Source organism: Chiloscyllium punctatum, chromosome 7 (assembly GCF_047496795.1).
Source record: "Chiloscyllium punctatum isolate Juve2018m chromosome 7, sChiPun1.3, whole genome shotgun sequence".
Classification (NCBI taxonomy): Eukaryota; Metazoa; Chordata; class Chondrichthyes; order Orectolobiformes; family Hemiscylliidae; genus Chiloscyllium; species Chiloscyllium punctatum.
This window is the reverse complement of record NC_092745.1, coordinates 95,118,344-95,130,548: the sequence shown is the minus strand read 5'-3', so window position 1 is coordinate 95,130,548 and position 12,205 is coordinate 95,118,344. Positions and strand designations below refer to the sequence as shown.

The window sequence follows — 12,205 nt, the reverse complement described above, 5'->3', positions numbered from 1 at the left end:
TACAATTTATATAAATAATTGGGATGAAGGTACAGAAGGTATGACTGCCAAATTTGATGATAATGTTAGGATTGGTAGGACAATATATTGTGATGAGGCAAATTGGTTATAAAAATATACTGATAGATTAGGTGAATGGGGAAAGATATGGCAAATGGAGTATGGCATGTGGGAATCTCTGAATTGCCCATTTGGCAGGAAGAACAAAAAAGCACATTATTTAAATGGTGAAAGATGGCACGGTGGCACAGTGGTTAGCACTGCTGCCTCACAGCGCCAGAGACCTGGGTTCAATTCCCGCCTCAGGTGACTGACTGTGTGGAGTTTGCACATTCTCCCCGTGTCTGCGTGGGTTTCCTCCGGGTGGTCCGGTTTCCTCCCATAGTCCAAAGATGTGCAGGTCAGGTGAATTGGCCGTGCTAAATTGCCCGTAGTGTTAGGTAAGGGGTAGATGTAGGGGTATGGGTGGGTTGCGCTTCGGCGGGGCGGTGTGGACTTGTTGGGCCGAAGGGCCTGTTTCCACACTGTAAGTAACCTAATCTAATCTAAAGTAATCTAATCTAATCTAATTACAGAGCTCAGAAGCAGGGGATGTGGATGTTCTCATGCATGACTTGCAAAAGGTTAGTAAGCAGGTGCAGCAAGTAATTAGGAATGCTAATACAATGTTATAATTTATTACAAATGCAATTGAATACAAATATTTGAAAGTTATCCTACAGCTAAAAGGGGTATTGTTTAGACTGCATTTGGAACACTGTGTACAGTACTGGTAACCAAGTTTAAGGAATGCTGTAAATGTTTTTGATTAGAGTCACTTCAGAGACTAATCTCTGTAAGAGTAGAGTTGTCTTATGAGACAGATTAGATGAGTTAAACTTGTATTCAATGTAGTTTAGAAGAGTAAGAGGTGATTTTATGGAAACATAAAATCCCAAGGTTTCTTGCAGGGTAGATGTGGAAAGAAGTTTTCCTTTTATGAGGCAATCTAGAACAAGGTTCACTGATTAAAAAAAACAGGGATGACCCATTTTACAGAGATGAGGCAATCCTTTTTCTCCAAGGATCATAAGTCTTTGGAACTCTTCCTGAAAAAATAGCAGTAGCAGAGACCTTGAGTACTTTTAAGGTGAAGATAGGTTGGTTTCTGTTGCAAGGGGTTAAAAGATTATCTGGCGATTCTAGTTTATGATTTGTCAGGCTTTGTTAAATGTAAATGAGCTGCCACATTTGGCAACAATGATTGTACTTCAAAAGTAGTTAATGGATATGAAGCACTCTGGGATCTAGTGACAGTGTCTTCATGTGTACGACAGCATCAAGTTATTTTACGTGAAGATTATCCCTAAACTACAGCACTTTTCAGATTAGGAAAGTGGTTTGTCAAGTAAAATAATTCCTGGAAGATTATATCAGCCAAGCCATACATATTTTTAAAATGCAATCATTGTAAGTTTCACTGTACTTCATGATATGATGTATATTGAATACCTAGGGGAAACATATTAACATGGAACTTATTTCATGAGCAAGACCTACACTAGCGTAGATCCAAAACACCCTTCAGCCCATCGAGATTACAGGAACTCTCGAAAGACCACTTCACCCAGGCCCCTACTCTATACCTGTATTTCTCTTGGGAAATCCACCTAGCCTGCATATCCCTGAACACTATGGGTAATTTAGCACGGGCAATCGACCTAACCTGCACATCTTTGGATGTGGGAGGAAACCGGAGCACCTGGCAGAAACCCACACAGACAGGGGAGAACATACAAACTCCACACAGACAGTCACCTAAGGGTGGAATCAAACTCAGGTCACTGTGAGGCAGCAGTGCTAACCACTGAGCCATTCATGTGATAAAAAATATCTGTATTCAACAGCTTGGTATTAAATACCTAACCTTCATAGCAAAAAACACAGAAATAGTTTGATCAAATACTTTTCAGATTTAAGATTAATTCTAATAAGATTGGTTAGGTGTGTTTAGTTAAAATGTGATTCTAAATTTCATCAAAAAATTGAAATATTTTGAAATGATCTCCCAAAATATTGAAAAATGGTTGACTGATTAGTTGCTTTCAGGGTGTGGGGAATAGAATCTGGAAAGAAAAACAAGATTAACTTACACTTTCACATTTTTAGGACTTTCACAATTAATTACAGTTTCAGGATTTGTTCTTATCGAACAGCCAATTGCGCTATCAAAGACCAACAAACAAGATAGTCAATCTCAGGCAGATTTCTTTTCACTTCTTATCTAAATAACCATACCTCCAAACTGTAGCGCTCTCCTGTAGGACTATATTAAAGTGCCAAGATTGGATTAAGTGCAAAAAGCCTGGAATGCAACTTAAAATTTGTGGATTAGAGATGAACATTCTACTCATGACTCAAACTGAGGCCACTTGAGTCTGAATTAGGTTACAATTAAAATATAGTTTCTACTGCTATCCATTTCACCACAGTTATGATGAATATCACGCATGACGCTTTTAGCCGACAGTTGGTTCTGCTATGATGTACTTTTCTTCAATGCAAATTGGCTTTAAGGTGATTGAAGAATTTAGACTGTTATTTGTAGGACGTGAATTTTCCTTTCCTATATTGTCTAGAATGTGATTCTAGCCCAATTAATTGAAATTGTGCAGCTATTGCGTGATTTTCTTATCGCATAAGAACAGAACTATCACGTTATATCAGAACAGACTGTAGTTGATAATGGTTTCCAACATTTTCCCAATGGCAAACATTACGTTGACTGGCCTATTGATTTCTGCTTTGTCTTCCTCCTTCCTTGAACATGGATACTAAATTGTGGCTTTCAAATCTGTTGGGGCTTTTCAAGAAGCTAGGGAACTCTGGAAGCTTACTATCAATGTGCCCACTACCTCTGTCATCACTTAGTTTAATAATGCAGGACTATTGGTGTTAGACTGGGTGGACAAAGTCAGAAGTCTTACAATGCCAGGTTAAGGTCCAACATATTTATTTGAAGTCATTTCACCTGATGAAGTAACAGCACTCTGAAAGCCTGTGATTTCAAATAAACCTGTTGGACTACAACCTGGTATCGTGTGACTTTGCACTTATTTTAAGATTGTAGAATGCAGCTCATCAGGAATGGCAGAACTATCAGTCTCTAGTTTCATTAGATTTCCCTCAATACATTTTTTCCCAATTACTGAGATTGTTTTCAGTTCCTTTTTCCTCCAAATTTACCACTACCCTTGGGATGCTTTTGGTTTCTTCTATTGTGTCTGAAGAAAGACATAAAATATTGGTCAAAGCTCAAGCTATTTTCTTGTTTCCCATTATTATTTCTTTAGTCTCGAGTTGACTAATTGTTCTTTTCATATAGCTGTGTAAACTTGTTTGTTTCTATATTTCTTGCCAATTTTCTCTCATTACATCATTTTTCTATTACTCTAATTATCAATCTGCTAGTTCCTTTATGCTCCCTGCTTTTCACATTATTGCACTTGTAAAACTTGTTTTTGCTCTTTGCCAGTCTGCTGTTGCCATTGTGTTTTTATACTTTCATATGTCTCAATCTGTTCTCTCTTACCGCTACCCTCACTCCTTTTTGCTCCCCACTAGTCTTGTTCTATTTGGGTTCTTGCTTCCTGTTGGTTTCACTCCTCAGATTCTAACTGTTTATACTCAACAGTATAAACCAATCCAGTTTCACCTCTACAACAATGCCATTCCTCTTTTAGCTTTTCTACTACTGAAACTCTCAATGAATATCTTGGTCACTTCCAGACTCGATTATTCCATTGTGTCGTGGTGAATCCTGATCCTTTACCCTCATCATATTCAGCTGATCAAAAACCTGCCTGTTTCTCGCTCTGCACTAAATTCAGTTTGTCAATCTTTACTGTGGTATTAATTATTAATTCTAAAAGTGCGAGGTCATGTTCTTGGGGAGGACTAACAAGGCAAAATATTAAACATTGCAGAACCCTGGAAAGTACTGAAGACCAGAAGGATCTTTGCATGTATATCCACAGATTCTTGAAGGTAGATAACTTGTGAAGGCATATGGGATACTTGCCTATATGAGGCACAAGGTGGTCATGCAGGAACTGCATAAAATGCTGGTTAGGCCACAACTTGATTACTGTATGCAGTTCTGTTCACCATATTACAGGAAGGCTGCAATTGCCCTGAAGAGGGTGCAGACAATATGTATTATTAAGATGTTGTCTGGGCTGGAGGGACTAAGATGTGAGGAAATATTGGATAAGTTTTGCTTGTTTACTGAGAAATATTGAAGACTGAGAGGGGACCTGATAGAGGTGTATACAATTATGTGGAACAAAAATAGAATGGACAGGGAAGGCAAGTCTTCCAGTAGTAGAAAAGAGTGAGAAAGCTACAAAGTTAAGCCATCTTTAGACCCAGAGGGTGGTCAGAATCTGGAACACACTGAAAGGATGGCTGAATCATAAACTCTTGAAAACACTCAAACAGCAATTAGATATGCACTTTTGTTGCTATCCCCTTCAGGGTTACGAGCCAAGAGCTGGAAAATAAGATTAGTGCATCCAAATCTTTATTAATGGCGCGAACCTGAATGGCGTTCTTCTGTAAATATCTGATGACTGTGTTTAATTATATGCAGTTAGAGGGCATTAGTTTGGGTTTCACTTGAGCACACATAAAAAGATACAACCAAAGACATTGGCACAGCAGTAACATCAACACAAATAACCCAGAGACTTGGGCTAACAGTCTAACAAGGACTTAAATACCATCACAGCAGCTAGTGGAATTGTAATGCAATTACAGCCATAGAGATATACAGCACAAAAGCAGACCCTTTGGTCCAACACATCCATGCCAACCAGATAGCCCAATCCAATCTAGTCCTATCTGCCAACAATTGGCCCATATCCCTCTAAACCCCTCCTATTCGTATACCCATCCAGGTGCCTTTTAAATGTTGCAATTGTACTAGCCTCCATCACTTCCCAGACACACACCACCCTCTGCGTGAAAACATTGCCCCTTAGGTCTCTTCTATATCTTTCCCCTCTCACTCTAAACCTATGCCTTCTTGTTCTGGACTCACCTACCCCAGGGAAAAGACTTCGTTTATCTACCCTAACCAAGCCCCTCATGATTTTATAAACCTCTATAAGGTCACCCCTCAGCCTCCGATCCTCCAGGGAAAAAACATTCCCAGCCTTTTTTCAGCCTCTCCCTGTAGCTCAAATCCTCCAATCCTGGCAACATCCTTGTAAATTTTTTCAGAACCCTTTCATGTTTCACAACATCCTTCTGATAGGAAGGAGACCAGAACTGCACACAATATTCCAAAAGTGGCCGAACCAATGTTCTGTAGAGCTGCAACATGACCTCCCAACTCCAATACTCAATGCTCTGACCAATAAAGGAAAACATACCAAATGCCTTCTTCCCTATCCTATCTACCTGCAACTCTACTGCAAGGAACTATTACCTTACTGAAGTTCAGAGAAGTAGCTCAGGTTGAGGTTCTGGATGTAGGGTTGCTCGCTGAGCAGGAAGGTTTGTTTCAGATGTTTCGTCACCATACTAGGTAATATCTTCAGTGAGCCTCCAGATGAAGCACTGCTGATGATTCCTGCTTTTTATTGACATGTTTGGGTTTCATTGGGTTGGTGATGTCATTCTCTGTGGAGATGTCATTTGCTGTTCTTTTTCTCAGGGGGTGGTAAATGGAGGTCCCATTTACCACCACCCCTGGAGAAAAGGAACAGGAAATGACATCATAGGAAATGACATTACCAACCCAAAGAAACCCAAACAAGTAAATAGAAAGCATGAGTCATCAGCAGTGCTTCATCCAGAGGTTCACTGAAGATGTTACATCGTATGGTGACGAAATGTCTGAAAATGACCCTTCCAGCTCAGCGAGCAAACCAGTATCCAGCCCAGAGGTGTGTCATAACATGTCTGAAAAGGTTGATGAGAACTTAGTGAAAGGACACTTGTTGAAACCAGGGTGTGGGTTGAGGTATTGGTAGTTCTCCTATAACACCATAGTTGCCTACCAGCAAAACCTCACTTAATTGAAATAATGGGGCCTCTGGGAAAAGTGGGGTTCGGGACAGACCATTCACAATTGCTCAAAAATCACCCAAAACTCTAACACAAAGTCTAGCACAACCTGAATGAAGGTTGAAATCATATTTATTGATGAACCAAAAGTAAATTTAGTACAGTACATTTAAAAAAAACGTAAGAAAGCTGCTTTCTCTGCAGTACCTCTCACAGAACGTTGCTCTTTGCAGCAGACGTCGCACATGCGCAGTACGGCATGAAGACTAGCACTCACATCGTGCTTGCACAGAACAGCGCAGAACGGCGCTGAGACTTGGGTGCGGACATCAACACATAAGCAGAACGACACAGCACCTGGCATCAATATTGTGCAGGCACCACACAGCACGGATATCAGCACATGCGTTGAACGGCACGGAGATTTCACTGCGGACATTAGTTTATGCACAGACCGAAGCGCACGAACCGATCCCTGCTGGAATCACGCGATTGTGAATGGGGTTCTCCAAAATACCATTCCCAAATTCTTGAGCAGTGTTATGGCCAAATTGTGCTGCCAAAACACGCGCCATCCCAGATCTGCATAATGTCTATAATGTTTCACCCTCTAAATAAACTAAAGATTGGTTCCAATGATCATCCTTCTATCAATACCAACCCGATCTCCTTAATTTGAACAGGCACGAGAAACTTTTCAGGCAGCATCCGAGGAGCAGGAAAATCAACGTTTCGGGCAAAAGCCCTTCATCAGGAATGCTGATGTAGGGCTTTTCCCCGAAATGTCGATTTTCCTGCTGGTTCCTGATTAAGGGCTTTTGCCAGAAACATTTTCCTGTTCCTCAGATGCTGCCTGACCTGCTGTGCTTTTCCAGCACCACTCTAATCTTGACTCTAATCTCCAGCATCTGCAGTACCCAACTCCGCCTCCTAGAAACCTTTCATCAACTCATCATTCCTTTGACCTTAATATCTTCTGTTATTTCATAATGCTTTCAACCACCCCTGCTCCAGTGTGGGTAGGTCTTCCCCAGAACTAGGAGACACAGTTGGAAAATAAGGGGCCTCCTCCGTTAAGTTGCAGACAAGGAGAAATTCTCTCTTGGGAGGTCAGGGACCCATAAAAGTTTTATACCCAGGTGTGGAGGCAGGATCACTGAATATTTTTATGGCAGGGGTAGATTAATTCTTGACTGACAAGAGAGCCAGACATGATCAGAGTTAGGCAGGAAAATGAAGCTGAACCCTCAATGAAATCAGCCATGATCTTATTGATTGGCATAGCAGGCAAGAGGGTGGAATGGTCTACTCCTGCTATGCCACTCCATTTCATTCAAATGCTGTTCGCCAAGTCCAACTTTTTTGACATAGCTGTCGACAAGACCTCCTAATCTTTCTTGGTTAGCTTGTCATGAGTTTTTCTTTACAGTAAAACACTTCAAAGATATATTTTCCCCAATTTGAAAGTTTTATGTTCAAGTTGTTGCTACAATTTATTTAATGATTGGTTCAAGGGGCATGAATAAAATCAAGCTTACACCCCATTTGAATGCACCAGCCACTGAAGGAAACATATGGTGCATTTGTGCATGGCAAAAGAGATCCAAAGCAAAATTAAAATTTGCCATTTGTGGACCTGCAATATAGGACAGTTAAAACATAACTTAAGTATATGATTAGGTTATTTTTCAATAATTAGTCATTTCTCCTTGAGTACTTCTACTTCTTACGTAAGCAAGTGAGGAAATAAACTATATTTTATTCGATTGTGATTAGCTGTAAAACACTTATTGAAAAGAAGTCATATGGCCTAGGTCAAACATAAGGTTAAGGTTGGGGGTTTATGGTTTAAGCTAACAAATTTACGCTAACAAATATGGAATTGCTTTCAGGTAAAATGGCATTACAGTTGTTGGACTAGTAAAACAAAGACTCAGGTAATGGTCTATGATCCTGGGTTAAAATCCCACCACTGCAAATGCGTTTTTACTGTCATCAACAGTAATTTCATAGTAATCATTAGACTTTAAAACAAAAGGTGGCCATATGCCTAATGGATAATGGACATTTGACTTCAGCATGAGGTGGAGCACAAGCTGAAGATTGCAGGCTTGAGTCCTGCTGTGATTGAAGTGAATCTCAAATCTTTCACGGAAGGTTCTAGCAAACAAACTTCTTGTGTGATGGGTGAGGTTCTAAACATTGTTTTATGGTTTATTTGAGATGATTAAGAAACCAATGAAATCTTAGCTGTGTGCATTACTTTTAAATGATAAAACACATACATACCTGCTCAGTTTTGGCCTGGAACTCCCTGAGCTCATCTTCAGTCAAAGGCAAGAAGTTATCATCATTCTCCGAGCATTCTTGCCAACCCATTGCTTTCAATAATCTGTGTGGAAATGAACAAAGATTAACTGTGATCCTGCAAACAAAATTTAGAAGCTATATAAAAAGATATTTACATTAGAGCTGTTATAATCACTGTTTTATTTTGTTTATAATGCTCTAACAAAGCACATGAAGGTTTTTAAAAACCTCAAAACTGTGACCTTTCAAGCTTATAATGACTTTTAAAGCACCCTGCTTTACTAGAATAGCCTATTGTTTAAAAAATTTAAAATCAGTTGAACACTCAAAATTCCCAAATTCAAGATCGAAGAGGAACATACAGGAGTGATTTTTTAAAATGCCACTCCTGGAAAAAGCTATTTCCCATAGGAAAGGGTGCATGGATGTGGAATAGAAACTTGAAAAGAGTAGCTGAAGACACTTAAGTGCTGAGTCTTTGGATCATTAGCTCTTGGGATCTACTAACTGTAATCTAGCAGAAACCAGGAAGTTTCAAGGCCAGCAGCTACGCAAACAGCTGAAATTAATTTTATTCGCAGGAGATCTTGTGCTAAGAGTGTGACCAAGTCATGTAAATTAAAATCAGATGATCTTGGCCTACACAAATACTGCATACTTCAGGTAGGCAACAGGGTCCAAGAAAATTGTTGATATTAGAGATCAGTGCTGTGTTAAGAATTTCACTATTAGATAAATTCTCCACCCTAACTTTAAATGAAGCTGAATAATCCCAAAATTTCCACTCATTTTAAAATTCATTTTATTGAAACAATGAACTTAAAACGTCCTGGAATAGAATTACAGACAAAACCCACTCTCACAGTGTGATATTCCAAACAAATTTGCCATTTTTAACATGAACTCATGTTCCTTGTACCCTTCAGTATCCACATTTTTAACAGAGTTAAATGCAATATTTTTCTCCTGTTCACACAGTACTGAATGAAGTTTCCAGCTGATTATTGTAACAACAGGTCTGACAATTAGCAATGTTCAGCTCTGCATATTGTTCAAAATAAAAATCAAAACAAAAGCCAAAATGCCAAACACTAAGATAATCCAGGTGAAACATTTTCCAATGTTGGAGATAAGAAACTAGCACTTGAAAAACCACTCCTAAAAATTACACACTGACAATGATGGGAGAAATGACAGAGGCAAAGTTGAGCTCGGAAGAAAAAGAACTGCAGTTTTTTCTTTTCCATATCTGTGTAATAAGCCCATAATCCTCAGCAACTTTGACTTGCTAAGAACTATGCCATTTCTGTAAGTAATCAAATATGTTTTTGGCTGGAAAAATGCTACAGGATAAAGAAAACAAAGATTTAAAATGTGGTAGAGGTAATTTAAATAGACAGCATCTTCAGATGTGGGCAACTATCTAATTTGTTTTTAAATCACAACTGTGAATAAGATAACCAAGGCCAAAAAAATGCATCTAAATCATTCTATGGGTGTAGTCTTCTAACTACTAAAGATGTTCAAAGTCAGAGGTCACAGGACACTAGGTTATAATCCAACAGGTTTATTTGAAACCACAACATTTGGACTGCTGCTCCTTCATCAGGTGAAGTGACAAAGACCCCATCTGTTGAAGCAGCAGTGCTCCAAAAGCTTGTGATTTCAAATAAACCAGTTGGACTGTAACCAGGTGTCCTGTGACTTCTGACTTTGTCCACCCTAGTCAAACACTGACACCTCCAAATCACGCCTAAATGTGTTCAGGATTTTGAACCGGTTTTTATCTCAATGTTTTAAAAGACCCTATGAACTTCATTTCATTTACCGAGCTGCCTTCCCTCGGGAGCTGTCCGACTTATCCTCCAAATATTTCAACCAAGATGGAGGACGGGAAAAATTTCTGGCTGTAACAGCTGCTCCTTTTTTTGAGGTAGTTTAGACGCTGGAGGTGATGTCCTCGAAAGCCAGGAGCAGCAATTACTGTTTTATGTGCTGTTGCAATATTTTGGAACTTTGGAAAGAAAAGTCAAAACAATGGTGGTTGTAAAAGGGAGAAGCACATGGTGTGGCTGGTGCAGGCGAGAGAGGGCGAGAGCGCGCGAGAGAGAGAGCGCACGCGAGAGAGAGAGCGCGAGAGAGAGAGAGAGAGAGAGCGCGAGAGAGAGAGAGAGCGCGAGAGAGAGAAACTGAAACCAGAGCGAACCTGTCCAGTACTGCCTCTGCTTATGTATTGCTGGACATCGGAGTGTGTCTGGAAAAATTGACAAACAGTGAAATTCACAACTGATCTTGGTGGAACTGCTTGGGCCAAGTTCACAGCAGAGCAAGTTAATTCTTTCAAGTGGCCTACAGAAAGTCTGCAGTAGTAAGTAGAGTGGGTTCTTTCTTGATAAGTTTTTTGAGATATGTCTCTTGATTAAACTTAAAATATAAGCCGTAACTATTAACTTAACATGGGGCAGTGTTTTGTAGAGGAACAAGACGGTGTTATTTTCTGGGTCTGTAGATTGTGAAGGAGCAAAAATGGACTTTAGTAGAGTAATATGTGCTTCTTGTCAGATGTGGGAGTTTAAAGAGAGTTTAAAGGTTACTGCGGATTGGTTGCGAATCTGATCAGATCAAATGGATTGATTGGAGAGACAGTTAGAAGCAATGAGGAATTTGCAATAGCAACAGTATGTGATGGATGGCACTTATAGGAAGGGGGGAAAAGTCTCAGATACAGTCACATAGATGGGTTAGCTCCAGGAAAGATAAGACAGGTATGCATCTAGTGCAGGTGTGTTCTGTGGCTATACGAATTTCAAACAAGTATGCTGTTTTGGAAAGTGTAGGGGGTGATGGATTCTCAGGGGAAAGTAGCATGAACAGCCAAGTTTCTGGCACTGAGACTGGCTCTAATGCAACGAGGGGTATGTTGGGTTCCAAGAGGTCAATTGTGTTAGGGGATTCTCTAGTCCGAGGGACAGACAGACGTTTCTGTGGCCAGCAGAGAAAAATCAGAATGGTGTGTTGCTTCCCTGGTGCCAAGATCAAGGATGTCTCAGAGAGGGTGCAGAATGTTCTCAAGGGGGAGAGGGGCCAGCAAGAAGTTACTGTCCACATTGGAACTAACTACATAGGAAGGGAAATGGTTGAGATTCTGAAGGGTGAATACAGAGAATTAGGCAGGAATTTAAAAAGGAGGTCCTTGAAAGTAATGATATCTGGATTACTCCCAGTGCTACGAGCTAGTGAAGGCAGGAATAGGACGACAGAGCAGATGGATGCACAGCTGAGGAGCTGGTGTATGGGAGATGGATTCATATTTTTGGCTCATTGGAAGCTCTTTCGGGGTAGAAGTGACCTGTACAAGAAGGTCAGATTGCACCTAAATTGGAAGGGGACTAATGCACTGGCAGGGAGATTTGCTAGAGCTGCTCGGGAGGATTTAAACTAGTAAGGTTAGGCAGGGGTTGGGGGAGTGGGACCCAGGGAGATAGTGAGGAAAGAGATCAATCTGAGACTGATACAGTTGAGAACAGAAGAGAGTCAAACAGTCAGGGCAGGCAGGGACAAGGTAGGACTAATAAATTAAACTGCATTTATTTCAATGCAAGGGGCCTAACAGGGAATGCAGATGAACTCAGGGCATGGTTAGGAACATGGGACTGGGATATCATAGCACTGACAGAAACATGGCTCAGGGATGGGCAGGACTGGCAGCTTAACGTTCTATAGAACATAGAAAAATACAGCGCAGTACAGGCCCTTTGGCCCTCGATGTTGCGCCAATCCAAGCCCACCTAACCTACACGAGCCCACTATTCTCCATATGCCTATCCAATGCCCGTTTAAATGC

General features: G+C 40.4%; 1 protein-coding gene across 2 annotated transcripts in view; it reads right to left on the bottom strand.

The window, feature by feature from the left end:
* gpbp1l1 (GC-rich promoter binding protein 1-like 1) overlaps positions 1-12,205 on the bottom strand; it is a 109,889-nt gene that overhangs the window by 2,953 nt on the left and 94,731 nt on the right. For both annotated transcript variants that reach the window (XM_072574361.1, XM_072574362.1), the window contains exon 11: positions 8,341-8,443. In XM_072574361.1, coding sequence (XP_072430462.1) covers positions 8,341-8,443 — 103 coding nt within the window. The remainder of the gene's footprint in view (positions 1-8,340; positions 8,444-12,205) is intronic.